Here is a 25224-nt window from a genome sequence, read left to right on the forward strand (position 1 = left end):
TGTACTATTATTTAATGACCAATACATGTATTTCATAATAAATGTATATGCATATTATTTTATTATTAATTAATTTACTATTTACGTATTTAATGGCCAACATATTTATTTCACAATAAATGTATATTTGTCACATCATTTTTCATCATTATTCATTCATTTACTATTTGTTTCATGACCAATATATTCATTTCATAATGCATGTATATACATCACATCATTTTTATTATTATTATTTATTAACTTACTATTTATTTCATTATATATTTATATTTTTCATAAACATTTTCATTAATTGATTAGAATAGTATGCGCTTTTGTATAAGTAACTTTTTTTTTTATCTATAAGGATGATTGGGATAAATATATGAATAAAAAATAATAAAAATACATACTGCTAAGATGGTGGTATAAATTACATAAATAAAAATGTAAAAATAATAAATACAATTATTTTAGATGCCTGTAATCCCAGTCAGCATAGGCAGTGTAGGAAATGTTAAATGGTAACAGGAAAAAAAGATAAATTTAAGTTAACATTGCATGATTATGACCACAATATGAAAAAAATATAATAAGATTTATCCATAATTCAATGTCTGTTCCTGCCTTTATATTGTCTCTTACCTTACTTCCATTTCTGCTTTAGTGAAGCACAAGGCCCAAACTGTATCATCTCTGCTACTTTTGAGAGTCATCACCCACAAAAAACCCCTTCTTCTTGTCAAACATAAAGACTTGTCATTTAAAGAGTGTGGTCCCTAGCATCATACCTCGGTTTCTTCTGCGTCTCCTTGTCCTTCTGCAGCACCTGCTCCTGTAAGGGCCACAGAGTGAGGGAGTGAGAATCTATCCTTGCACTTGGACAGCCGTTATCGTGTTGTTGCATTAAGCGGCTTTAACTTTAGGGGCGGGCTGACATTTCTATTAACCTCTCGGGCCGCCGAGAAGCAAGCGTCACTCTGTTGTGTGACAAGAGCATTAAAAATATTGAAGAAACCACAAAAAAAGGATGTTCCTCTTTGCTAAGTCAATGGAAGTCTTACCAGAATGCTGTGAGCGTTGTTGTAGAGGAAGGTCTCTCCGTAGGGAGCGATGGGCGTCAGGGTTCTCTGAAGCGGAGCTATAAAAGGACACAGAGTGCCTTGGTCATGGCGCTGAATGGAAGACGAGTGGCTGCGATGACAGCAAATCTCTGATCTAAATACATTTGGCAAACATTGATCCGGGTGTGCATTTAGGCTGTGATCGATGTTTGCAGGAAGCGAGGAAGGAGAAGAGACTGCAGCTAGACATTATTAGTCTGGAGACCCGCAGGCTGCCATGCGTGGGCCCCAGCCTGTCACTGTGAAAGATGACACCGGCTTCACCCGAGGCTTTACAGAGAACACACTCAAATACTAATTTTGTCGCATGACTTTATGTCTTATGTTTATAATTGTTGGTGTAAGACGGCGGTCAGCAACCCGCGGCTCTTGAGCTCTCGAGCGCTCTTAAGCACCGCCCTAGTGGCTCCCTGAAGCTTTTTAAAAAATGGAAAAAGATGGGGGACAAATATATTTGTTGATTAAATAATGTTTCTGTAGGAGTACAAACATGACACAAACCTTCCTAATTGTTATAAAGCCCACAGTTTAAAGGCCTACTGAAACCCACTACTACCGACCACGCAGTCTGATAGTTTATATATCAATGATGAAATCTTAACATTGCAACACATGCCAATACGGCCGGGTTAACTTATAAAGTGCAATTTTAAATTTCCTGCTAAACTTCCGGTTGAAAACGTCTATGTATGATGACGTATGCGCGTGACGTCAATAGTTAAACGGAAATATTCGGAACCCATTGAATCCAATACAAAAAGCTCTGTTTTCATCTCAAAATTCCACAGTATTCTGGACATCTGTGTTGGTGAATCTTTTGCAATTTGTTTAATGAACAATGAAGACTGCAAAGAAGAAAGCTGTAGGTGGGATCGGTGTATTAGCGGCTGGCTGCAGCAACACAACCAGGAGGACTTTGACTTGGATAGCAGACGCGCTAGCCGACGCTAGCCGCCGACCGCACGGATGATCGGGTGAAGTCCTTCGTCCTTCCGTCGATCGCTGGAACGCAGGTGAGCACGGGTGTTGATGAGCAGATGAGGGCTGGCTGGCGTAGGTGGATAGCTAATGTTTTTATCATAGCTCTGTGAGGTCCCGTTGCTAAGTTAGCTTCAATGGCGTCGTTAGCAACAGCATTGTTAAGCTTCGCCAAGCTGGAAAGCATTAACCGTGTATTTACAGGTCCATGGTTTAATAGTATTGTTGATTTTCTGTCTATCCTTCCAGTCAGGGGTTTATTTCTTTTGTTTCTATCTGCATTTGAGCCCGATGCTATCACGTTAGCTCTGTAGCTAAAGTGCTTCGCCAATGTATTGTCGTGGAGATAAAAGTCACTGTGAATGTCCACTCTCATTTTCAAGAGGATATAGTATCCGAGGTGGTTTAAAATACAAATCCGTGATCCACAATAGAAAAAGGAGAAAGTGTGGAATCCAATGAACCCTTGTACCTAAGTTACGGTCAGAGCAAAAAAAAGATACATCCTGCACAGCACGCTAGTCCTTCACTCTCACTTTCCTCATCCACGAATCTTTCATCCTCGCTCAAATTAATGGGGTAATCGTCGCTTTCTCGGTCTGAATCTCTCTCGCTGCATTGTAAACAATGGGAAAATGTGAGGAGTCCTTTCTCCTGTGACGTCACGCTACTTCCGGTATAGGCAAGGCTTTTTTTATCAGCGACCAAAAGTTGCGAACTTTATCGTCGTTGTTCTCTACTAAATCCTTTCAGCAAAAATATGGCAATATCGCGAAATGATCAAGTATGACACATAGAATGGATCTGCTATCCCCGTTTAAATAAAAAAATATCATTTCAGTAGGCCTTTTAAGGCCTACTGAAACCCACTACTACCGACCACGCAGTCTGATAGTTTATATATCAATGATGAAATCTTAACACATGCAACACATGCCAATACGGCCGGGTTAACTTATAAAGTGCAATTTTAAATTTCCCGCTAAACTTCCGGTTGGAAACGTCTATGTTTGATGACGTATGCGCGTGACGTCACGACGGCAACGGAAGTATTCGTACCCAATGTGTCACCATACAAACTGCTCTGTTTCATCGAACAATTCCACAGTATTCCGGACATCGGTGTTGGTGAATCTTTTACAATTTGTTTAATGGACAATGGAGACTGCAAAGAAGAAAGTTGTAGGTGCGATCGGTGTATTAGCAGCGGACTACAGCAACACAATCAGGAGGTTGTGTTGTGTTTGAGCTGGATACAAGACGCACTACCGTGAGTACAGCTTTGGCTTCCAAACATTTGATCGCTTGCCCGTACGTGCGTGTCGCTATGTGCATGTCACGTAAGTAACTTTGGGGAGATAAATGTTTCTTGCCGACTCTGATGGCGGCCGGGGTGTCGTCGAAAGCTACAACGCCCGCCGCCGCCGCTCCGTAGTTAGCTTCAATTGTTAAGCTTCGCCAAGCTGGAAATTATTAACCGTGTATTTACATGTTCATGGTTTAATAGTATTGTTGATCTTCTGTCTATCCCTCCAGTCAGGGTTTTTTTTTATTTTGTTTCTATCTGCATTTGAGCCTGATGCTATCACGTTAGCTCCGTAGCTAAGTTAGTTAGCTTCAATTGTTAAGCTTCGCCATGCTGGAAATTATTAACCGTGTATTTACATGTTCATGGTTTAATAGTATTGTTGATCTTCTGTCTATCCTTCCAGTCAGGGTTTTTTTAAATTTTGTTTCTATCTGCATTTGAGCCCGATGCTATCACGTTAGCTCCGTCGCTAAAGTGCGTCAACGATGTATTGTCGTGGAGATAAAAGTCACTGTGAATGTCCATTTCGCGTTCTCGATTCTCATTTTCAAGAGGATATAGTATCCGAGGTGGTTTAAAATACAAATCCATGATCCACAATAGAAAAAGGAGAGTGTGTGGAATCCAATGAGACCGAAAAAAGATACACCCTGCACTGCCTCTCTGGTCCTTCACTCTAACGTTCCTCATCCACGAATCTTTCATCCTCGCTCAAATCAATGGGGTAATCGTCGCTTTCTCGGTCCGAATCTCTCTCGCTCCATTGTAAACAACGGGGAATTGTGAGGAATCCTTCCTCCTGTGACGTCACGCTACTTCCGGTATAGGCAAGGCTTTTTTTTATCAGCGACCAAAAGTTGCGAACTTTATCGTCGTCGTTCTATACTAAATCCTTTCAGAAAAAATATGGCAATATTGCGAAATGATCAAGTATGACACATAGAATGGATCTGCTATCCCCGTTTAAATAAAAAAAATTTCATTTCAGTAGGCCTTTAATATGTTTGTGTTTATGCTTCACTGATGACAGTATTTGGCCAGCACCGTTTTGTCCTACTAATTTTGGCGGTCCTTGAACTCACCGTAGTTGGTTTAAGTGTACAACTTTCTCCGACGCTGCCACAGAAAGACATGTATTATGCCGCTCTTTCTTTGTCTCATTTTGTCCACCAAACGTTTAATGCTGTGCGTGAATGCACAAAGGTGAGCTTTGTTGAGGTTATTGACATGTTGGAGTGCTAAAAATCCATACTAACATGCTATTTAGGCTAGCTGTGTGTAAATATTACCAGGGGACAGAGCCTTCTCTGTTGCGGGTCCCAAACTCTGGAACGATCTCCCTCTCCATGTGAGACAGGCCCCTTCTTTGGCTACTTTTAAGACCCTTCTTAAAACACATTTTTATTCACTGGCTTCTAACCCAGCATGAAACTTTAAACTGTTTTTAACTTTTTTAACTGTTTTTAACTTTTTAACTGCTTTTTATCCAACAAATTTTTCTTAGGGTAATTTGTATTTGCTTTTTCAATGTGTATTTTACTTCTGTTTTAAATGTTATTTTTTAGTCTGTCCTTTGCCTCTATTTCTTTGTGGAGTACAGCCCTTTGTTCTTCAACTGTGGTTGTTTTTAAAGGGCTTTATAAATAAACTTGGTATGGTATGGTATATTGCATCATTATGCCTCGTTTGTAGGTATATTTGAGTTCATTTAATTTCCTTTATGTCCTCAGTGTATTTAATTTATATTTGCATGTCTCATGACACATCATCTGTATGTAATATTGGCTGCATTTCTGATAGTGGTTTGTGTGCCATGTTGTTCCAGACCACAGCAAACGTTACCCAGCTTGCAAAGATTGTAATAAATCCATTAGAAGAAGACAGCCTGTCCTTTCCTTTAACTTTGACACACACATCTATACCTTTGGCTGTTTTAAGCCAGTAGTTTCAAGGAGTTAACCCTCTGAGACACTTACTTTAATGTGTTGCCTTCATTATAACACTTACATAAGGCTTTTAACTTTTTGCGGCTCCAGACAAATTCGTTTTTTGTATTTTGGTTCAATATGGCTCTTTCAACATGTTGGGTTGCCGACCCCTGGTGTAAGATAACTCTTCTACTCCTGAACAGCTGCACACAAAGGGATATTTACAGAGTACCTGTATTTTTTGGTACCGGTTCCTAATTGGGTTGGTCCAAGAGGACCGTTAAAATTCTGGGTACTCCGGCTTCCTCCCACTCCAGAGACATGCACCTGGTGATAGGCTGATTGGCAACACTAAATTGGCCCTAGTGTGTGAATGTGAGTGTGAATGTTGTCTGTCTATCTGTGTTGGCCCTGTGATGAGGTGGCGACATGTCCAGGGTGTACCACGCCTTCCGCCAGAGTGCAGCTGGGTTAGGCTCCATTACCCCCTGCTACACCGAAAGGGACAAGCGGTAGAAAACGGATGGATGGACGGAATTCATAGAAACTCCTTATAGTAACAGGAAGAATCTGTTAAAACAAAGATTTTGACATAAAGGGTAAATGCACTTTTGCGGGAATTTTGCCTGTCGTTCACAATCCTCATGTAAGACAAGAACACGTTTTTCTTTTTTTGAGCATTCTAACTAGTAAACTGTGCGCATTCACGGCCTCGCATACAGCCAAAAATAATAGAACTCTTTGAAAGTGCAAAGTTTTCTCACTCCAAAGAAGAAGGGAGCCAAAATAAGGAGGCAGAAGAGCCACATGTGGCTCCAGAGCCGTGGGTTGCAGACCCCTGCTCTAATAGGAGTTGGCTTTGGTGCAACTCCTGAAAATGCAAATCCTGATATACTGTAGTTCTATAGACAAGGGCGTAGCAGCAAATTGTGGGCTCCCGTACACCAGACTCTTAAAAGGGCCCCTCATCGCAACGTCACTGTCCCATACACACACACTTGTTTGTATGTTTACATGCGCTAAAAATAAATGATGTCATGGATTTGGTTGGACCAGCTTCTTAGAACACATGTGAAAACCTTAATTAAGTTTTTGACTTCTAAAGACGGGGTTAACATATATACAACAGATCTAGCTAAACCCCTTAAATCACTTGGTTTTGTTGAAGAAAAAAAAAGGTAGTTTTTTTTGTTGTTGTTTTTTTTTTTTTACAAAGAAAGTGCCAACCATAAGAATAAAAAGTGTCTAGAATATCTATTAAAAAAATCATATAACCCCCGACGCCCCTGCTTATGGGAACTATCCGACTGAATCCATCCGACTTCAAAGAAGCTTTTGCGTTCTTGCCGAGTTCCCAACACTGCGAGCGTGTCGGCTCCTTCTTTACCTTCGTCTCAGCCTGTTTTGCATCCATGGCTTCCTTCCTTCTCTCTCGAGCTGTCTGCTTGCATTCAGAGAGGAAAACAGACCGCAAAAGTTTCTCGGTAAAACTCAGAAGAGTGGGAGAGGTGCATCATCGGGGTTTAGAACGACATGTAATTGGAGTGGTCTGCGTCTCCACTTGTACTGTACTCCTGTTTCTCAGCTCCTCAAAGCCGCCTGACGGGAGGTCTCAGTCGTTGCGGGTACGGAAAAGACGATATTCCCTGAGACACGCGCTGCCGTTTCCCACGACTCCCACCGAACCCGTGGAAGCGACACCCCCTCCTCCGCCGCTCTTTCATGCGGGCAAACAGCGGCGCCGGATGAAAAATTCATGGTACATATGAAGCGGGATGCAGCAGCAAAAGACGGCGTGTACCTTTCTGTGCACCGTTTGCACCGCAGGGACCCGCGCAGACGGCTGGGTGTTCGGGCCCGCTTGTTTGCACTGCCTCTGCAAGCCTGAGAGAGGAAGAGCAGCCGGTAAACACAAAAAAAACACCCTCGGAATAGAAACTTTTCAACGTGCACAACCAAAGGCCGCTGTTCAATTCGGTTCCATTGATTCACTCTCAAACTTTACCCGTGTCGTTGCGGGATTTGCGGCACAGGTCGATGCCTCAGCCGGTAGGAGCGAGTCTGCCTGGGACCTTTGGGAAACTCTGACGCATTATAGATGGCGTTGTCCACCATGGGGCACTGAGAGGGCCCCTCACTCGGGGCCGACGGGGGGACGTCTTCTGGAGACGTGTCCAAGTTGGGTGGGAGTTCAGACTCTGTGCTGCTCATAGAGGATGAAGAGGAGGAAGCAGGGAGGAATTGACGTTCCAGCAAGGATGATAGGATGTTCTCAGGGTCACGTGGGGCCGGTAGAGGCGGGTGCGTGAGGGTCTCAGCTCCCAAGCCGGCTCTCGGGGGCAACGTCTGGCTCCCCTCAGAGTCCTCGCTTCCTTTGGGGCGGTAGTGCTGACAGGTCCCGCCTCTTTTGATGTCCTTGGGGAAGACATTCCTCGGGTACAGCGGCGGCTTCCCGACACCCAACGCTTCCAAACTGCGCAGGATCCGCCGGCGGTGTCCCGTCGGGAGCACTTGGAGCTCCAGCAGGCGCTCGTCCGTGAGGTCCTCGAAATCGCCCAGGGACCGGTAGCCGCCTCGCTGGAAGTGCGGCGCGTACTGCTGGAGGCGCAGGGTGAAAAGCCACCGCTCCACCTCCTGGCTCGGCTCTGGAGCTTCCAGCATGATGATCTGGTGCGGGTGCACAGCACAAGACAAAAAGGCCATTTAAAAACACACTTTTGCAGGGTAACACTTTAGTATGGGGAACATGCAAATTAGTAACATATTGGCTCTTAATTAGTCACATTAAGTACTTATTAATGCCTTATTCTGCATGGCCTTATTATACAACCAGTAAGCCATTAAAGGCCTACTGAAATGAATTTTTTTTTATTTAAACGGGGATAGCAGATCCATTCTATGTGTCATACTTGATCATTTCACGATATTGCCATATTTTTGCTGAAAGGATTTAGCAGAGAACATCGACGATAAAGTTTGCAACTTTTGGTCGCTGATAAAAAAAGCCTTGCCTGTACCGGAAGTAGCGTGACGTCGCAGGTTGAAGGGCTCCTCACATTTCCCCATTGTTTACACCAGCAGCGAGAGCGATTCGGACCGAGAAAGCAACGATTACCCCATTAATTTGAGCGAGGATGAAAGATTCGCGGATGAGGAACGTGAGAGTGAAGGACTAGAATGCAGTGCAGGACGCATCTTTTTTCGCTCTGACCGTAACTTAGGTACAAGGGCTCATTGGATTCCACACTTTCTCCTTTTTCTATTGTGGATCACGGATTTGTATTTTAAACCACCTCGGATACTATATCCTCTTGAAAATGAGAGTCGAGAACGCGAAATGGACATTCACAGTGACTTTTATCTCCACGACAACACTTTAGCTATGGAGCTAACGTGATAGCATCGTGCTTAAATGCAGATAGAAACAAAAGAAATAAGCCCCTGACTGGAAGGATAGACAGCAGATCAACAATACTACTATCAGGAGACACCGAACCAAACACTGGACCTGTAACCACACGGTTAATGCTGTGCCGCCTGTCGAAGCCTAGCAATGCTGTTGCTAACGACGCCATTGAAGCTAACTTAGCTACGGGACCTCGTCAGAGCTATGATAAAAACATTTGCGCTCCACCTACGCCAGCCCTCATCTGCTCATCAACACCCGTGCTCACCTGCGTTCCAGCGATCGACGGCGCGACGAAAGACTTCACCCGATCATCGATGCGGTCGGCGGCTAACGCGTCTGCTATCCAACTCAAAGTCCTCCTGGTTGTGTTGCTGCAGCCTGCCGCTAATACACCGATCCCACCTACAGCTTTCTTCTTTGCAGTCTCCATTGTTCATTAAACAAATTGCAGATTGCAAGATTCACCAACACAGATGTCCAGAATACTGTGGAATTTTGCGATGAAAACAGAGCTGTTTGGATTGTGATACAATGTGTCCGAATACTTCCGCTTCAACCATCGACGTCACGCGCAAACGTCATCATACATAGACGTTTTCAACCGGAAGTTTCCCGGGAAATTTAAAATTGCACTTTATAAGTTAACCCGGCCGTATTGGCATGTGTTGCAATGGTAAGATTTCATCATTGATATATAAACTATCAGACTGCGTGGTCGGTAGTAGTGGGTTTCAGTAGGCCTTTAAGTACTTATTAATGCCCTATTCTGCATGGCCTTATTATACAACCAGTAAGCCATTAACTAAGAGTCTTCCCTCAATAACCTCAGAATTATTGCTTATTAGTAACCCTAACCCTCCCTAACCCTAACCCTTATATGTTCCCCTAGTGTCCAAATAACTCTAAATTAAGTCTTTGTTACTTAGAATATGTTCCCCATACTAAAAAGTTACCTTTTGCAGCACTGCTCGATAAAGCAGGAAGCAGAAGGAGCTCTGAGGCAATATGTTTGAATACGCTTTGAATTACTGGACATCAAGGACGTGTGTGCTTTCATAGCATCCCTTTCCAAAATAAAAATAAAAGTCTGTTTGTTTCCACACACGCACAAGAAGACACATCATCAACATTGCTGTGCCCACTTCTTCTCTTTTGGCCTGCAAACTTACAGCAACACAGGAGATGTTACTTCTGCTTTCATGACGTGCAAGCGGCGTCCACAGCGACCACTTGCAGAGCGTGTTAGTGCACGCACAGAACCTCTCGAAAACGCCAGCGTTATCTATATCAACCTTGTAAAAGGGACAACATTTGATATGCAGTAGTGCAGTGTTTTTCAACCTTTTTTGAGCCAAGGCACTTTTTTTTTTAATAAAGAAAATACGGAGGCACACCACCAGCAGAAAACTTTAAAAAATTAAACTCCACCAGGTTGTCGTGCTTTATTTTGAGTTTGTTGTTGTTGTTTTCCTGTGTGTAATGTTTTAGTTCCTGTCTTGAGCTGTTATTTTGGTGGCCCTTCCTGTTTTGTTGGTGATTTCCTGTAGCAGCGTCACGCCTTCCTTTGAGTGCTATTGCCTGACCTGCTCTCTATTGGCAAACAAGACAATTTCAGTTGTGCGGACGCTTTCCTTCTTTGTGGTGACAGTTTTGATAGTCATGTCATGTACGGATGTACTGTGTGGATGCCGTCTCTGCTCCACACGCTGTAAGTCTTTGCTGTCGTCCAGCATTCTGTTTTTGTTTACTTTGTAGCCAGTTCAGTTTTACTTTCGTTTTGCATAGCCATTCCTATGCTTCATTGCCTTTTCCTTTCCGTTTTGTTCATTTTTGGTTTAAGTGGAGGAGTTCAAGTACATAGGAGTCTTGTTCACGTGTGAGGGAAGAGTGGATCGTGAGATCGACAGGCGGATCGGTGCGGCGTCTTCAGTAATGCGGACGCTGTATCCATCCGTTGTGGTAAAGAAGGAGCTGAGCCGGAAGGCAAAGCTCGATCTACGTTCCCATCCTCACCTATGGTCATGAGCTTTGGATTATGACCGAGAGGACAAGATCACGGGTACAAGCGGCCGAAATGAGCTTCCTCTAGAGATAGGGTTAGAGGCTCTGTCATCCGGGAGGAGCTCAAAGTAAAGCCGCTGCTCCTCCACATTGAGAGGGGCCAGATGAGGTGTTTTGGGCATCTGCTCAGGATGCGCCTCCCTAGGGAGGTGTTTAGGGTACGTCCAACCGGCAGGAGGCCACGGGGAAGACCCAGGACACGTTGGGAAGACTATGTCTCCTGGCTGGCCTGGGAACGCCTCGGGATCCCCCGGGAGGAGCTGGACGAGGTGGCTGGGGAGAGGGAAGTCTGGGCTTCTCTGCTTAGGCTGCTGCCCCCGCAACGATTTTCAGATTATTATTATTATTGCAAATAATATTTTTTGGACCAATTAGGTGAATATGCATAATCTCCCACTGCACACCAGACAATATCTCACGGCACAGTGGTGTGCCGGGGCACAGTGGTTGAAAAACACTGCAGTAGTGAGAGAGTGCACAGCTTGCTACAACAGTACAGATTTTTTCATAAGCAGAATTAGTCACCCTTATGGTCTGAATAGCTGGCAGCGCAAGATAGCGGTGTTGCTGCATGAGTGCTGCCAGCGCTGGGTGCGCCGCACCACATGAATTCCAAACTGTCGGCTTTCCAGCATCAGCAACCTTGCCGAGGAAGTTGAAATAGTGGGACAAGTACAGTGGTTCCTCGCCCACATTGTGCTTCACAGATTACTACTACAGTAGTATTGGCCACTACGTAAGATCAAGCCAATCAGAGCGCCGCTTAGTAGCGTGACCACTGATTGGCTCAGCCGCAGACAGCGTCAGATTGGATTGAACGAGTGTAAAGGTGACTTTGTGGGTGTTATCACATGGCTCTAATACAGGGGTGTCAAAGTAATTTTAGCTCGGGGGCCACATGGAGAAAAGTATACTCCCAAGTGGGCCGGACTGGTAAAATCACGGCACGATAACTTAAAAATAAAGACAACTTCAGATTGTTTTCTTTGTTTAAAAAATAGAACAAGCACATTCTGAAATTGTACAAATCATAATGTTGTTAGGGTTTTTTTTTACACGTACATGTTGCGGTTAATAGTATTCTATCTTTATTTGTCCTTATTTATACTTTCTGAATAAATTGTGATAATGTTCATCAGTCAACTCATTGGTGTTCGCTTTCAATCTATCAAGATAAAAAAAAGTTATATCAAAATCAAATAAAAGGATGTTATTTATGTAGTTTGATCATTTTCCTAACATCATGTGGTTTATTTTGTACATATGTAGCATCATCTACAGAGATACAAATAATTGCTATTGCAACATCCATGGACACAATTAGAACATTTGTTTCTTTCATTCAAAAATTTCACGTAAATTTTTATACTTAGCTAAATCATTAAAAAACCTGCTCTAATAATACCAAAACCCGTGTTTAAAAGGTCATGAACAGGTTTTTTTATGATGCAGCTATGACAATATGCGGTTTATAATTAATAACTGTGGGAATTCATTTACCACAATCAGGCCGAGAGCCAAATAACAGTGACATACGAGGGATTGCCGCACCTCTCCTGTTATGTGCAGCTCTGGTGAACTCCATGCCCAAGATTAAGGCGGATTATTTAAATATGGTTCATGTGTTTCAGTGTTTCCCATAAACTGCCAAGATACCTGTGGAGGTGGGGGCGTGGCTATGGGCGTGGCTATGGGCGTGGTCACCATGACATCATCGAGTAATTTGCATAATTTACTACAATGATTTGATTTTCTCTAAAAAGGCTCAAAAAATGTATACTTACTAATTAATAATAATAGTTTTGTTTTAAACGTCCATCCATCCATCCATCCATCTATTTTACAATATAATTACCACACTTTATGTACATATTTATATACAGATTTGAACAATAAGTTATTCACTGAAATATATTTATAAATTGTGGTTCTTACAAAAAATATATCTTATAAAATATAAAAGCTAAAATGTCTCAAAGCGCTGCCCCTTTAATTAGTGCATACTAAATAATTTAACTTTAGCCTACTACTACAACCATATTATTTACCAGCAACATAAAGTGAAACAGAGGCAGAGGTGTCCTGCCACAGTCAGTAACAAATAAACAGAAAACCGTAGTGGTGGTAGATAGACACTGAGCTTCATCAAACATCTGATCCACTGAACAAAGAGCTCCAAAAATCTTGAACTTTAGACTGCCATCAGTTTTACTCCCTACACTTAACCATGTGTTTCCTACTGCCTGCAGACTTTGCACCCTTTGTTATATACACATGTTGTGTTTCTAATATAAATACATTTAATAAAGTCAAATACAAATAAGGCAACAAGAGAAGTATCCTACAATTCTCTTTTGTAAAGTAAATCTGAACAGCCGATATGGGCATCTACATCAACTATATGATTTGCCTGAGAAGCTGGAGAGGACAAAAAAATAAAAAATAAAAAAAATATATTTTTTATTTTATTTTATTTTATTTTTTTATTTGTGGCGGACGTAATTCTTTCGTGGCGGGCCGCCACAAATAAATGAATGTGTGGGAAACCCTGTGTTTGATTTCATATATCCCTTAATGCAGTGTTTTTTAACCACTGTGCCGCGCCACACTGGTGTGCCGTGGGAAATTATCTAAATTTCACCTATTTGGGTTAAAAAAAATTTTTGCAAAACAGTAATTATAGTCTGCAAATGATGTGTTGTTGCTGAGTGGTCGGTGCTGTCTAGAGCTCGGCAGAGTAACCGTGTAATACTCTTCTATATCAGTAGGTGGCAGCCGGTAGCTAATTGCTTCGTAGATGTCGAAAACAGCGGGAGGCAGTGTGCAGGTAAAAAGGTGTCTAATGCTTAACCCAAAAATAAACAAAAGGTGAGTGCCCCTTAGAAAAGGCATTGAAGCTTAGGGAAGGCTATGCAGGACAAAACTAAAACCTAACTGGCTACAAAGTAAACAAAAACAGAATGCTGGACGACAGCAAAGACTTACAGCGTGTGGAGCAGACGGCGTCCACAAAGTACATCCGAACATGGTAGGAGTGTGGGAAAAAACTGATTCGAATTCGAATCTCGATACTAACGTTGTGCGATTCAGAATCGATTCTCATTTTTAAAAAATCTTTTTTTTTTTTTTTTTTTTTTTATTTAATTTTTTTTTTTTTTTAATTAATCAATCCAACAAAACACAGCAATACCATAACAACGCAATCCAATTCCAAAACCAAACAACCAGTAACACTCAGAACTGCAATAAACAGCAATTGAGAGGAGACACAAACATGACACAGAACAAACCAAGAGTAGTGAAACAAAAATGAATATTATCAACAACAGCATCAATATTAGTTACAATTTCAACATAGCAGTGATTAAAAATCCCTCATTGAAATTATCATTAGACATTTATAAAAGAAAAAAAAAGATGAACAATAGTGTCACAGTGGCTTACACTTGCATCGCATCTCATAAGCTTGACAACACACTGTGTCCAATATTTTTACAAAGATAAAATAAGTCATATTTTTGGTTCATTTAATAGTTAAAACAAATTTACATTATTGCAATCAGTTGATAAAACATTGTCCTTTACAATTATAAAAGCTTTTTACAAAAATCTACTACTCTGCTTGCATGTCAGCAGACTGGGGTAGATCCTGCAGAAATCCTATGTATTGAATGAATAGAGAATCCTTTTGAATCGGGGAAAAAAATCGATTTTGAATCGAATCGTGACCCCAAGAATCGATATTGAATCGAATCGTGGGACACCCAAAGATTCACAGCCCTAATAACTGGCTACAAAGTAAAAAAAAAACAGAATGCTGGACTACAGCAAAGACTTACAGCATGTGGAGCAGACAGCGTCCACAAAGTACATCCGATTAGACATGACAATCAACAATGTCCCCACAGAGAAGGATAGCGATAACTTAAATAGCCTTGATTGCTAAAACAAAACAGGTGCGGGGAATAGCGCCCAAGGAAGGCATGAAACTTCTACAGGAAAATACCAACAAAACAGGAAAAGCCACCAAAATAGGCGCTCAAGACAATAACTAAAACACTTACACACATAAGACACCAAAAAAACTCCAAATAAGTCACGGCGTGATGTGACAGCACTTTGAGACAAGAGCTATAGTCATGCATGGTTGGTTAAAGTTTGAATTCTTATCCAACAATTGCGAGAACAACTTTTTATTGTCAAAATCAGCTGCCGAGTTTCATTTTTTAATGTTTTCTGCTGGTGGTGTGCCGCCACATTTTTTCAATGAAAACAAATGTGCCTTGGCTCAAAAAAGGTTGAAAACCTACTTATCTACCACACACTTTACAACACTGAGCCGCCGACCAAAGTCGATTCTTCCCGGTTGACACTTGATTATGTCACACACACACACACAAAAGCACGACATCGTCCTGCACACGCACCTGGACAGACAAGAGGGGACGGCCGCAGGCGTCATCCGCACACTTCAGCGTAGTTTCTGCGCCAGGTTTCCGTCATTTTGGTTGTCCGCCCCCCACCAGTGGACATTAAAAAAAAATTAAAATACTCCAGCAGGTTGTCAGTGGCGCTCGACAGACTGTTTCCTGTGTGTGCGTCAAATATGACGCGCTACGCCCGTTTAGGCGAATAAAGTGAAAAAGTGTGGAGACACCAGCCGAAGACGAGAAGTGTTAAAAAAGGACGAGGCTGTTCCGAGTGTGCGCCGAGACGCCAGCTTCCTGGTTCCGAGCCCAAGGTGAGGCCGACGTGACGTGTCCCGGCTTGATGTCCCCCGCAGGAACACTTCTTTTAACACCGTCTGGAATGCGAAACTGGCTCGGATAAACGCACCTTATCTGCTGCTAACAACTACTTCCAAACGACTTGTAAACAACAACCAATTGCATTTTAACCGCAGTGCTAATTAAAGTGAACTTTTATTGTGAATAAATAATCATGTATATATTTTTTTAAATGAGTGTTTATTTCTTTAAAAAATGACGAGGGTAAAAAACATTTGTAGTTAAATATATTTAAGTTTTAGGACAACTTCTGATAGCATTCCAACAGTTATTATAGGTATAACCATTTACAATTGAAAATACGTGTTGCACTGCGTGAGGTTGGACGCTTGAGGGTGCTAGAGTGCAGTAAGGATAATGTCGAACTCATCACCGTCCAATTTAAACTGAATCCAAATCAAATATATAATCGCCACACATTACGCAATTTCCCTACATTCGGTTATGATTGGCAACATTAAATTGGCCCTAGCGTGTGAATGTTGTCTGTCCTGTGATGAGGGGGCGACTTGTCTAGGGTGTACCCCACCTTCCACTCTAGTGCAGCTGGGATAGGCTCCAGCACCCCCGCGACCCCGAGAGGGACAAAAGGTAGAGTGTGGATGGATAAGCCAACAAAATGCTGGAAAAATTGCTTCGCAATCATCGATCAAGGTGACAATTGGTGGACATTAAAGTTAAATTGTTTAAAGCTATGGGGTTTTTTTTTGTATGTACATGGTAATTGGGATGTATTATATATATATATATATATATATATATATATATATATATATATATATATATATATATATATATATATATATATATATATATATATATATATATATATATATATGTCAGTGACGTGGAAAGAAAAAAAATGTAAAAAGAAAAAAAAATTATTAAATTGTTATATGTATCCAGTGATTATACTATAAAGTTATTTTCCATTTAACTTCACCAGTTTAAGATAATTTTTATTCAAAATCGCTGAATTTTCACATTTGCTGTTCAAATACTGAGAAGACTTGCTGTGATCAGCAGCCAGTTGAGGCACGTCACTGCGTTGTGCCTCAACATAGATTGCGCAATGACTCGGCTAACTGCTGGCCTGCTGTGCAGTGAGACTGTATTGCTATATGAATTATATTATATATTTCCATAGTTTAGTTAGCTGAGGTATATAATGTACAGTGTATTTTGTCAACAACTGTATGTGTGTAACGTATTTCTTGTGCTGAGCAATCATAAAACTGCTGCGAAGACTCACTGGCTGAGGCTCGCAGTAATCCCGCCTCCTGGTGGTAGATAATGCACCCCCGCCGTAGAATGCACCCCTGAGGGGAGTGTTATATCAACTAAAGCCCACACTTAAACTTTCCACGTGCAAGATTGAATCTATTTAAAAAAGTTATTTAATAAGAAGCCAAAAAGTGCAAAAACAATAATGTTTGTGTTGGAGGAGTTGTGAATGACTGCTGGGCCACAACATTAGGTACACCTGCAGACTGCAGCACGTATTTCATATTTCATTCATTCACAACCCCTCCAACACAAACATTATTGTTTTTGCACTTTTTGGCTTCTTATTAAATAACTTTTTTGAATAGATTCAATCTTGCACGTGGAAAGTTTAAGCGTGGGCTTTAGTTGATATAACACTCCCGTCAGGGGGTGCATTCTACGGCGGGTGTGCATTAATCCAGCACAACAGCAGCGCATGGACTTCATTTATAAGTAAAGGTAAGACCATTATAACGTTTTTTTAAATTAAATGTGCTTTTTTTGTGTGCTACAGTTTGTATGTGTAAAGTTAAAGTTAACTTAAAGTACCAATGATTGTCACACACACACTAGGTGTAATGAAATGTGTCCTCTGCATTTGACCCATCCCTTGATCACCCCCTGGGAGGTGAGGGGAGCAGTGGGCAGCAGCGCCGCTGCGCTCAGGAATACTTTTTGGTGATTTAACCCCCAATTCCAACCCTTGATGCTGAGTGCCAAGCAGGGAAGAATGCTGGTATGAGCTTTTAAACATAACCCGTTAACTGCTGCCAATCAAATGGTGAATAAGATACTCTTTAGGGTTCATATGTTTGTAAATCTGACTGTGATGAAGTCAATGCCTCACCAGCCATGAACCTCACTGCACGTCACTGATATATGTAAATATTACAAATGTTATATTTTATATAGCTATACTATGGTACATTTTTAGTCTACTTTATACCTGCATTATCCTTTCCATCCTTTGTAACTGAGCTACTGTGTGGAACAATTTCCCCTGTGGATCAATAAAGTTTGTCTAAGTCTTAAGTTTCAAAAAAGGTATTCAAAGGCTTTGAATACCTTTTTGCATCATTTTTTTCTAGCAAAATTGAAACATCCATCCATTTTCTACTGCTTGTCCCTTTCGGGGTCGCTGGAGCCTATCTCAGCTGCATTCAGGCGGTAGGCGGGGTACACCCTGGACAAGTCGCCACCTCATCACCGGGCCAACACAGATACACAACATTCACACTCACATTCACACACTAGGGTCAATTTAGTGTTGCCAATCAACCTATCCCCAGGTGCATCTCTTTGGAGGTGGGAGGGAGCCGGAGTACCCGTTGGGAACCCACACAGTCACGGGGGAGAACATGGCAACTCCACACAGAAAGATCCCGAGCGCAGGATCGAACCCTTCGTAATGTGAGGCAGACGCACAAACCCCTCTGCCACTGTGCTGCCAAAAAAACAATTTTACCAAAATGACAAAATGTATTATACACATTTCCAGGTTTTCACGGACCATATAAAATGACGTGGCAGGCCTTGAGTTTGATACCACGTGGGTTGCGTAATGATAATACTAATGACTTATATTGTCATTGATTGACGTTAAGTTTTTCTTAAAAAATCCAAATAGAAAATAAGTTAAAGTTAAAGTTAAAGTACCAATGATTGTCACACACACACTAGGTGTGGTGAAATTTGTCCTCTGCATTTGACCCATCCCCTTGATCACCCCCTGGGAGGTGAGGGGAGCAGTGGGCAGCAGCCTAGCCGCGCCCGGGAATCATTTTTGGTGATTTAACCCCCAATTCCAACCCTTGATGCTGAGTGCCAAGCAGGGAGGTAATGGGTCACATTTTTATAGTCTTTGGTATGACCCGGCCGGGGTTTGAACTCACAACCTACCGATCTCAGGGAAGTTACAAGTAAAAAGATCTGGTGTGCTGTGTAACTGCAATATAATATGAATAATACATTTATATGTTCATATATGGGGACGGCGTGGCGAAGTTGGTAGAGTGGTCGTGCCAGCAATCGGAGGGTTGCTGGTTACTGGGGTTCAATCCCCACCTTCTACCATCCTAGTCACGTCCGTTGTGTCCTTGGGCAAGACACTTCACCCTTTGCCTCTGATGGCTGTTGGTTAGCGCCTTGCATGGCAGCTCCCGCCATCAGTGTGTGAATGTGTGTGTGAATGGGTGAATGTGGAAATACTGTCAAAGCGCTTTGAGTACCTTGAAGGTAGAAAAGCACTATACAAGTATAACCCATTTATCATTTATCATTTATATATGTACAAACATTAAAATTTTTGTTGTTATTCTCTGAAAAAATGAGAATATAAAAGCCCGTATTTTCCAAAGATAACCAAAATGTTTGTAAAATATTCTGGATGCTTCTTTGGTAGATTTAATGATAATCAAAGAGCAAAGAGGTAGTGTTCTGTGACTAAACGTCGCCTGAGGCTGCATGGATCCTAGCCCAACAGCGGGTGTAACATCTCCAGTACGCCAGCTTGAGGACCCCCAGCAGACATGCTGTCGCTGAAAGGCAGCAAAGTGTTGTCGCAGCAGCAGGGAAGTGGGCTGACCAAGGGTCATCTTGGACTGAAACATCATCCAGATCACTGGTTTGACCCCTAAAAAGCAAAAACGATCAGATTTACCAGGCTACTGCTGGCTTTGGATGAAGGATATGCTTCACTTGCCTTGTGATGAAAACTGGAATGTTCTCAGCCTGAGAGGGTGGAGCGACATCTGAATACAGACACAACCTCCTGTCAGGGCAAAAAACTGAACCCTGATAGCCTCTCATCTAAGCAGGGAAAAGAAAATTATTGCCTCCGAAGACACACAGACGACTTTGCTGTTTGTTTACATGAATGCTGCCCCCTGCTGGACAGTCTAGCCAGTCCGAGTCCTGCACCTGGATCTGGTAGCTGTTTGGAGCAGTGCACCGGTGTCTGTAACAGCGTCCCGACACAAGTAGCTGACTCTGGTTCTGAGAAAGAGGACGTAGAATAGGTTCACAACTTTTACTCTTTGCATCCTTGGTACTTAAATGCGGAGTGAGACTGGAGAAGAAACATCGACTGTCCAAGCCAAAGATCTCTTCTGGTGATTTCTTCTCGTTTTCTTGGCTCCAGCATTCGCTCTGAAACACAAAGAGCGAGATTGATGATCAAAAAGTGTTATTTTTATTCCTAAAACTCGATATTCTAATTAGGAAAATAATGTACTCCATTTTTGAGCTCTTTGTAGACCCGACATCCATCCAGGAGAGGATCGGTCTGGCACTCTCCCTTGTGGAGATGTAAGTAATGGCAGCCTAGTCCACTACGATGTGGTAGAAATACAAACATCGTTCAATTACTGTGTTAAAAAACAGGTCAAATATTTTTTGGTAGATGGTGAGGTGTACCTGCCAGTGCAGAAAAAAGATGAGCTGTTTTCCAGACAGGTGGATATGGAACCAAACATGGCACCTCCACCTAAAAAACAAAAATGATTTAGTTTAGTGCTTTTTCATTCATTCATTCATTCATTCATGTATTTTTTTGACAGGGACAGTACAATGAAACATTGCTACCCATAGGTAACCTATGTCAAAGTACATAAGACTTAAAGCCACAGGCTAATTTGCAACACTTGTCCCTGGTTAGGCTTTTAAAAAAAGATGAGAAAAGTGAAAATCACATACAAAAGTAAAGTGAAGTAAAAAAAATAAAAACACATTGAAAATAATTGTCCCCATTTGTCCATACTGCATTCAGTTCTAGTGCTCACACTTCTTTAACTCTTCAGAGTGGTCATACATCTTATTTATGACAGTAACGCTGTAGTTTTTAGGAACCTACTACAACAACAAAAAACACTAGTCAAAAACCTTATGTGTCCAGAGCCTGGCTGTCTAAAAATTAAACAGGGTCTGCATCACAACATTACTATGATGCAAGGGCCATCTTAAGATTTTAAAACAAACAATTTCAATGCTACCAGACAAGAAACAATCCTACTTATGCAAATAACACCGAACAGAGATGTATTCTATAAATAGTCAGGTAACGAAATATTGGGACATTGACATAATTCTTATCTTTCTGGTTTTACACATCACTAAAATTATTTGAAAATAAATGAACAACATACGCTTAAACTGCAGACTATAAGTATTAATTTGAGTATATTTACATGAAAAATGTGGTAAACAGTGTGGGAATTACAACAGTTTGTATTTGTACATCACACATTTTTAGGGATCAAAAGAATATACTGTATTTTTCGGATTATAAATCGCAGTTTTTTTCATAGTTTGGCCGTGGGTGCGACGTATACTCCGGAGCGACTTATGTGTGAAATTATTAACACATTACCGTAAAATATCAAATAATATTATTTATCTCGTTCGCGTAAGAGACGAAGCAAATGGCAGCAATCGTCACACACACGTCAACCAATAAGAATTCGGCGGGGGAGGGTCATGGCAGAAGTGCATTGTGGGTCATGGTATGCTAACTGCTATATGCTACTGCCGTAGCTATTAAAATGGATCACATCAACATTGGCGGTAACTTATAAAAACTGAGAAGGGCTGAACTAAAATGGCACCGAAAAGGAAATCATATACTGCAGATTACGAGCTGGACGTAGTGAAATATGCAGCATAGAACGGCGATCGAGCAGCAGAAAGAAAGGACATACCAGAGGCGACACCGGGGAGGAAGATTTCATCGGATTTAGCGATCGGGAGTGACAGATTGTTTGGTAAACGTATAGCATGTTCTATATGTTATAGTTATTTGAATGACTCTTGCCATGATGTGTTGCGTTAACATACCAGGCACGTTCTCAGTTGGTTATTTATGCGTCATATAACGCACACTTATTCAGCCTGTTGTTCGCTATTCTTTATTTATTTTAAATTGCCTTTCAAATGTCTATTCTTGGGGTTGGATTTTATCAAATAAATTTCCCCCAAAAATGCGACTAATACTCCAGTGCGACGTAGATATGTTTTTTTCCTTCTTTCGGCCGGTGCGACGTATACTCCGGAGCGACTTATAGTCCGAAAAATACGGTAATGTAACGATAATTGGTCTTTGATGTACAAAATATATCAAAATGGCACCCCGCATTCTTTAATTTCCTGCTCGAGATGATTGACCATTGTCTTACCTTGTCCCCAGACCAGACTTTGAGCCTTGCTCATGTTGACAGTGTACCAGCCGGTGTCCTGAAAAGCAGCCAAGGTGACTGGGTCGATGTGCACTGTGCTAGAACGGTCTCGCACCGCCAACATGATGGACCCCTGCAGAACTCGGGCCTCCCAGTGAGAGGATACGCCGCCTGCAGGTACATCCTATTAAAAGAAAGGTATACGAGTCAGGTAGTTGATAAATGATCCTGGAGGCTTCCCTGTGGTTCCTCACAAAGTTCTCAAGCGGCCCTCCCAGCTCAGGATCAACAGCTCCCAGGTGGATCTGCAAGGCTGAGATAACAGAAGGGGTGTAGATTCTCATCTGGCCTGATCCATCACTGTGAGTCACTTTGCCCCGAGGAGAACAGTCGGCACCCACTAGAACACACACACACACTAGCACACAGTTGGATATATTAATGTACGTATGTGTTCACAATGAGAGAACCTTGCTGGGAGGAACAGTCTGTCCATGTGTGGAAGAGATCCTTGGAGAAGCCGAGGGCATGAAACAGCTCATGGAGAACAGTCTAGGGAGAAATGTTACGTGTCTCTAATAGAAGAAGCACGGAATTATTTTGTGTTTGTTTTTTTTCACCGGTACAGTAAGTGTTGTCAGTCGATCCCGGCAGATGACCACCACGCCAGCCAAAGGTCGCCCACGAGTGTCCACCTGGCAGTGGGCAGCGTAGGCCAACAGGCTAGGCTGGTACAGTCAACCAAACATTATTTTCAACTGAACTTCATGTTTACACAGGAAATGAGCGTCATTACCTCCGCTCTGCACTTGTCAGCGGCTTGAATGTGGAGATAAAGCAGGAAGTCCACATTGGGTAAGCCAGTGCCGTGTGGTCGCAGAACGATCCGACGAGTGGAATCAGCCTCAGGGAGAACTTCACACCCGGCCAGGTGCTCATCTGGGATCTGCCAAATTACCAGATTTTTAAATCCGCATAAAAAGATTGTATACACAGTTTTTACTCACTTTACATCTATTACAGCTTGCATGACTAAAGATCATCTATATGGTAAAAATGGGTCGTACTTGTATAGATCTTTTCTACCTTTTTAAGGAACTCAAAGCGCTTTAACACTATTTTCCACATCCACCCATTTACACACACACACATTCACACACTGATGGCGTTATTATTATATGATATAAACACACTGCTTTTTCTGTTTTTTTTAGTCAAAAATTCTCTATGATAGGAGTGCTTTGTTGTTTTTAAGAACCTACTGCAAATATGCTAAGCATACAGTACATCCACAAGCACTCTGAACATCCTTCACAAATGTTTTTCATACATCACTCACCGTCACATGCAGACACGTCTCGGTCCTGTACTTGCCGTTGGCCCTGCCACACCTATCGTGATAATATGCTTATTGTTGGGCGTGTCGCTTGCAATTTAGTACAATTGCTGTGTCTTTATTATGTCTTAACCCCAAGTAGGTGGAACTACTACACCCTAAGTCAGAGGTAGGGAACCTATGGCTCTCGAGACAGATGTGGCTCTTTTGATGACAGCATCTGGCTCTCAGATAAATCTTAGCTGACATTGCTCAACACAATAAGTATTGAATAATTCCGCTGGTAATCAGCGTTAAAAAGAACGCTCATAATATAAAAACATTCTCATGCCTTTTAATCCATCCATCCGTTTTCTGCCGCACCTGTTCAATAAGTCGCATTAATGGTAAGAAGTATTTTAATTATTATTGGTTAGCTTCAGATTAACAATATTATTAAAAAGAATAAGAGACTTATTATACTGTGATGAGGTGGCGACTTGTCCGGGGTGTACCCCGCCTACTGCTCGAATGCAGCTGAGATAGGTTCCAGCACCCCCCGCGACCCCGAACGGGACAAGCGGTAGAAAATGGATGGATGGATGGATGGATGGCCTTATTATACTCTAAAAATGTTGGCATTACTTAAAAATGCACACATTTAGTTGTATTCAGTGTTAAAAAATAGTATATGGCTCTCACGGAAATACATTTTAAAATATTTGGATTTCATGGCTCTCTCAGCCAAAAAGGTTCCCGACCCCTGCCCTAAGTGTACCTCAATCCATTAGGATACATTGTAGTTGTCTACAACCATGCATTTCTCACCTGTTGTAGTTAATAGTGCTTGAATTCTTCCAAAGAAACTTGCAGTATTTGGTGACGTCCCTCCTCAGAAGCAGCGGCGTAGATGCTCGCTGCACTGTTAGAAAAGTGAATGTTAGTCTTCCTGTTTGTGTGTTAGTAGTCAGAAGATTAGCACCTGACAGCAAAGAGGTCATCGTCCTCACAGCCTCGTCCACCGTCGCCATCATTCGTCCTTTCTCCAACTCTGACAAGTGATCGCTCTCCCTGGAAAGCCAGCTCTGGATTCTGATTGGCTGAGGTGAGGTAAAGAATGTCGGATCGTCCTGTCCTGTTGGGTTTTGCAGGGTTCTTGTGCGGCCAGGGGGTCCAACTGGGGGACTCAGTGTGCTTCGGACAACTCGGACTCGAGCTTGGACTTGGTCAAAGATGCACTTATGGCAGGAAGCCGGGAGCTCAGTCAACAGTAGCAGACACACGCACACAGCTTGGGAAGGAGCCATGAAGACCTGTTCACAGAATACAGTAAATAATGGGTTATACTTGTACAGCGCTTTTCTACCTTCAAGGTACTCAAAATGCTTTGACAGTATTTCCACATTTACCCATTCACACACACATTCACACACTGATGGTGGGAGCTGCCATGCAAGGCGCTAACCAGCAGCCATCAGAGGCAAAGGGTGAAGTGTCTTGCCCAAGGACACAACGGACGTGACTAGGAAGGTAGAAGGTGGGAATTGAACCCCAGTAACCAGCAACACTCCGATTGCTGGCACAGCCACTCTATCAACTTCGCCACGCCGTCCCTTAAATCTAGTTTACATTTTTTACAGCATAGATACAGCAGGCTTGTCAAAACGGTGTCAACACGTCACAATTAACCAGGTCAAAAGGAATTAATAAAGCATTACCAGACAGGCTGATGGAGTCCGTTTAAAAGCTTGCCAAGACGCCGGAAACCTGATTGTTTGTCACGTCATAGCTTCTTTTTCCCCCCAAGCCTTTGGGAATCAGGTGTGAAATTCCACAGGGCTTTTGAATACAAAGGTACTACTGTTTGTGTTCCTGTTGTATTCTAATGAGCACTCTT

The 25224-nt window shown here is 42.1% G+C and overlaps 2 protein-coding genes across 7 annotated transcripts in view; both read right to left on the reverse strand.

Moving 5' to 3' along the window:
* arap2 (ArfGAP with RhoGAP domain, ankyrin repeat and PH domain 2) overlaps nt 1-16062 on the reverse strand; it is a 275757-nt gene extending 259695 nt beyond the window's left edge. Inside the window, exons 1-6 of one of the 3 annotated variants that reach the window (XM_062065972.1) lie at nt 15219-16062; nt 9900-10022; nt 7327-7988; nt 7123-7205; nt 1047-1123; nt 774-817 (exon numbers count right to left, since the gene is read on the reverse strand). In XM_062065972.1, the coding sequence (XP_061921956.1) occupies nt 774-817; nt 1047-1123; nt 7123-7205; nt 7327-7982 (860 nt within the window). In that variant the 5' untranslated portion in view covers nt 7983-7988; nt 9900-10022; nt 15219-16062. Of the gene's footprint in view, nt 1-773; nt 818-1046; nt 1124-7122; nt 7206-7326; nt 7989-9899; nt 10023-14630; nt 14668-15218 lie in introns of those variants that run through there. The other 2 variants (XM_062065971.1, XM_062065973.1) reach the window with 2 other exon arrangements.
* A 3058-nt stretch (nt 16063-19120) lies between these two features.
* On the reverse strand, nt 19121-25159 carry LOC133662201 (ciliated left-right organizer metallopeptidase). Of its 4 annotated transcripts, XM_062065976.1 has the most exons (14): nt 25046-25159; nt 24310-24640; nt 24156-24249; nt 23352-23403; nt 22809-22958; nt 22633-22743; nt 22483-22564; nt 22267-22412; nt 22013-22196; nt 20259-20328; nt 20077-20173; nt 19716-19991; nt 19546-19652; nt 19121-19476 (listed from the first exon to the last, which is right to left on the reverse strand). In XM_062065976.1, the coding sequence occupies exons 2-14, from the start codon at nt 24632-24634 to the stop codon at nt 19287-19289; spliced, it is 1884 nt and encodes a 627-aa protein (XP_061921960.1). In that variant the 5' UTR covers nt 24635-24640; nt 25046-25159; the 3' UTR covers nt 19121-19286. The 4 variants fall into 4 exon arrangements, with proteins under 4 accessions (XP_061921960.1, XP_061921963.1, XP_061921961.1 ...); XM_062065979.1 differs by having other exon boundaries at nt 22639-22740; nt 24310-25100; XM_062065977.1 differs by having other exon boundaries at nt 22633-22740; nt 24310-25100.
* Between the last annotated feature and the right edge of the window lie 65 nt (nt 25160-25224).

This window comes from Entelurus aequoreus, linkage group LG12 (assembly GCF_033978785.1).
Source record: "Entelurus aequoreus isolate RoL-2023_Sb linkage group LG12, RoL_Eaeq_v1.1, whole genome shotgun sequence".
NCBI classification, from domain to species: Eukaryota; Metazoa; Chordata; class Actinopteri; order Syngnathiformes; family Syngnathidae; genus Entelurus; species Entelurus aequoreus.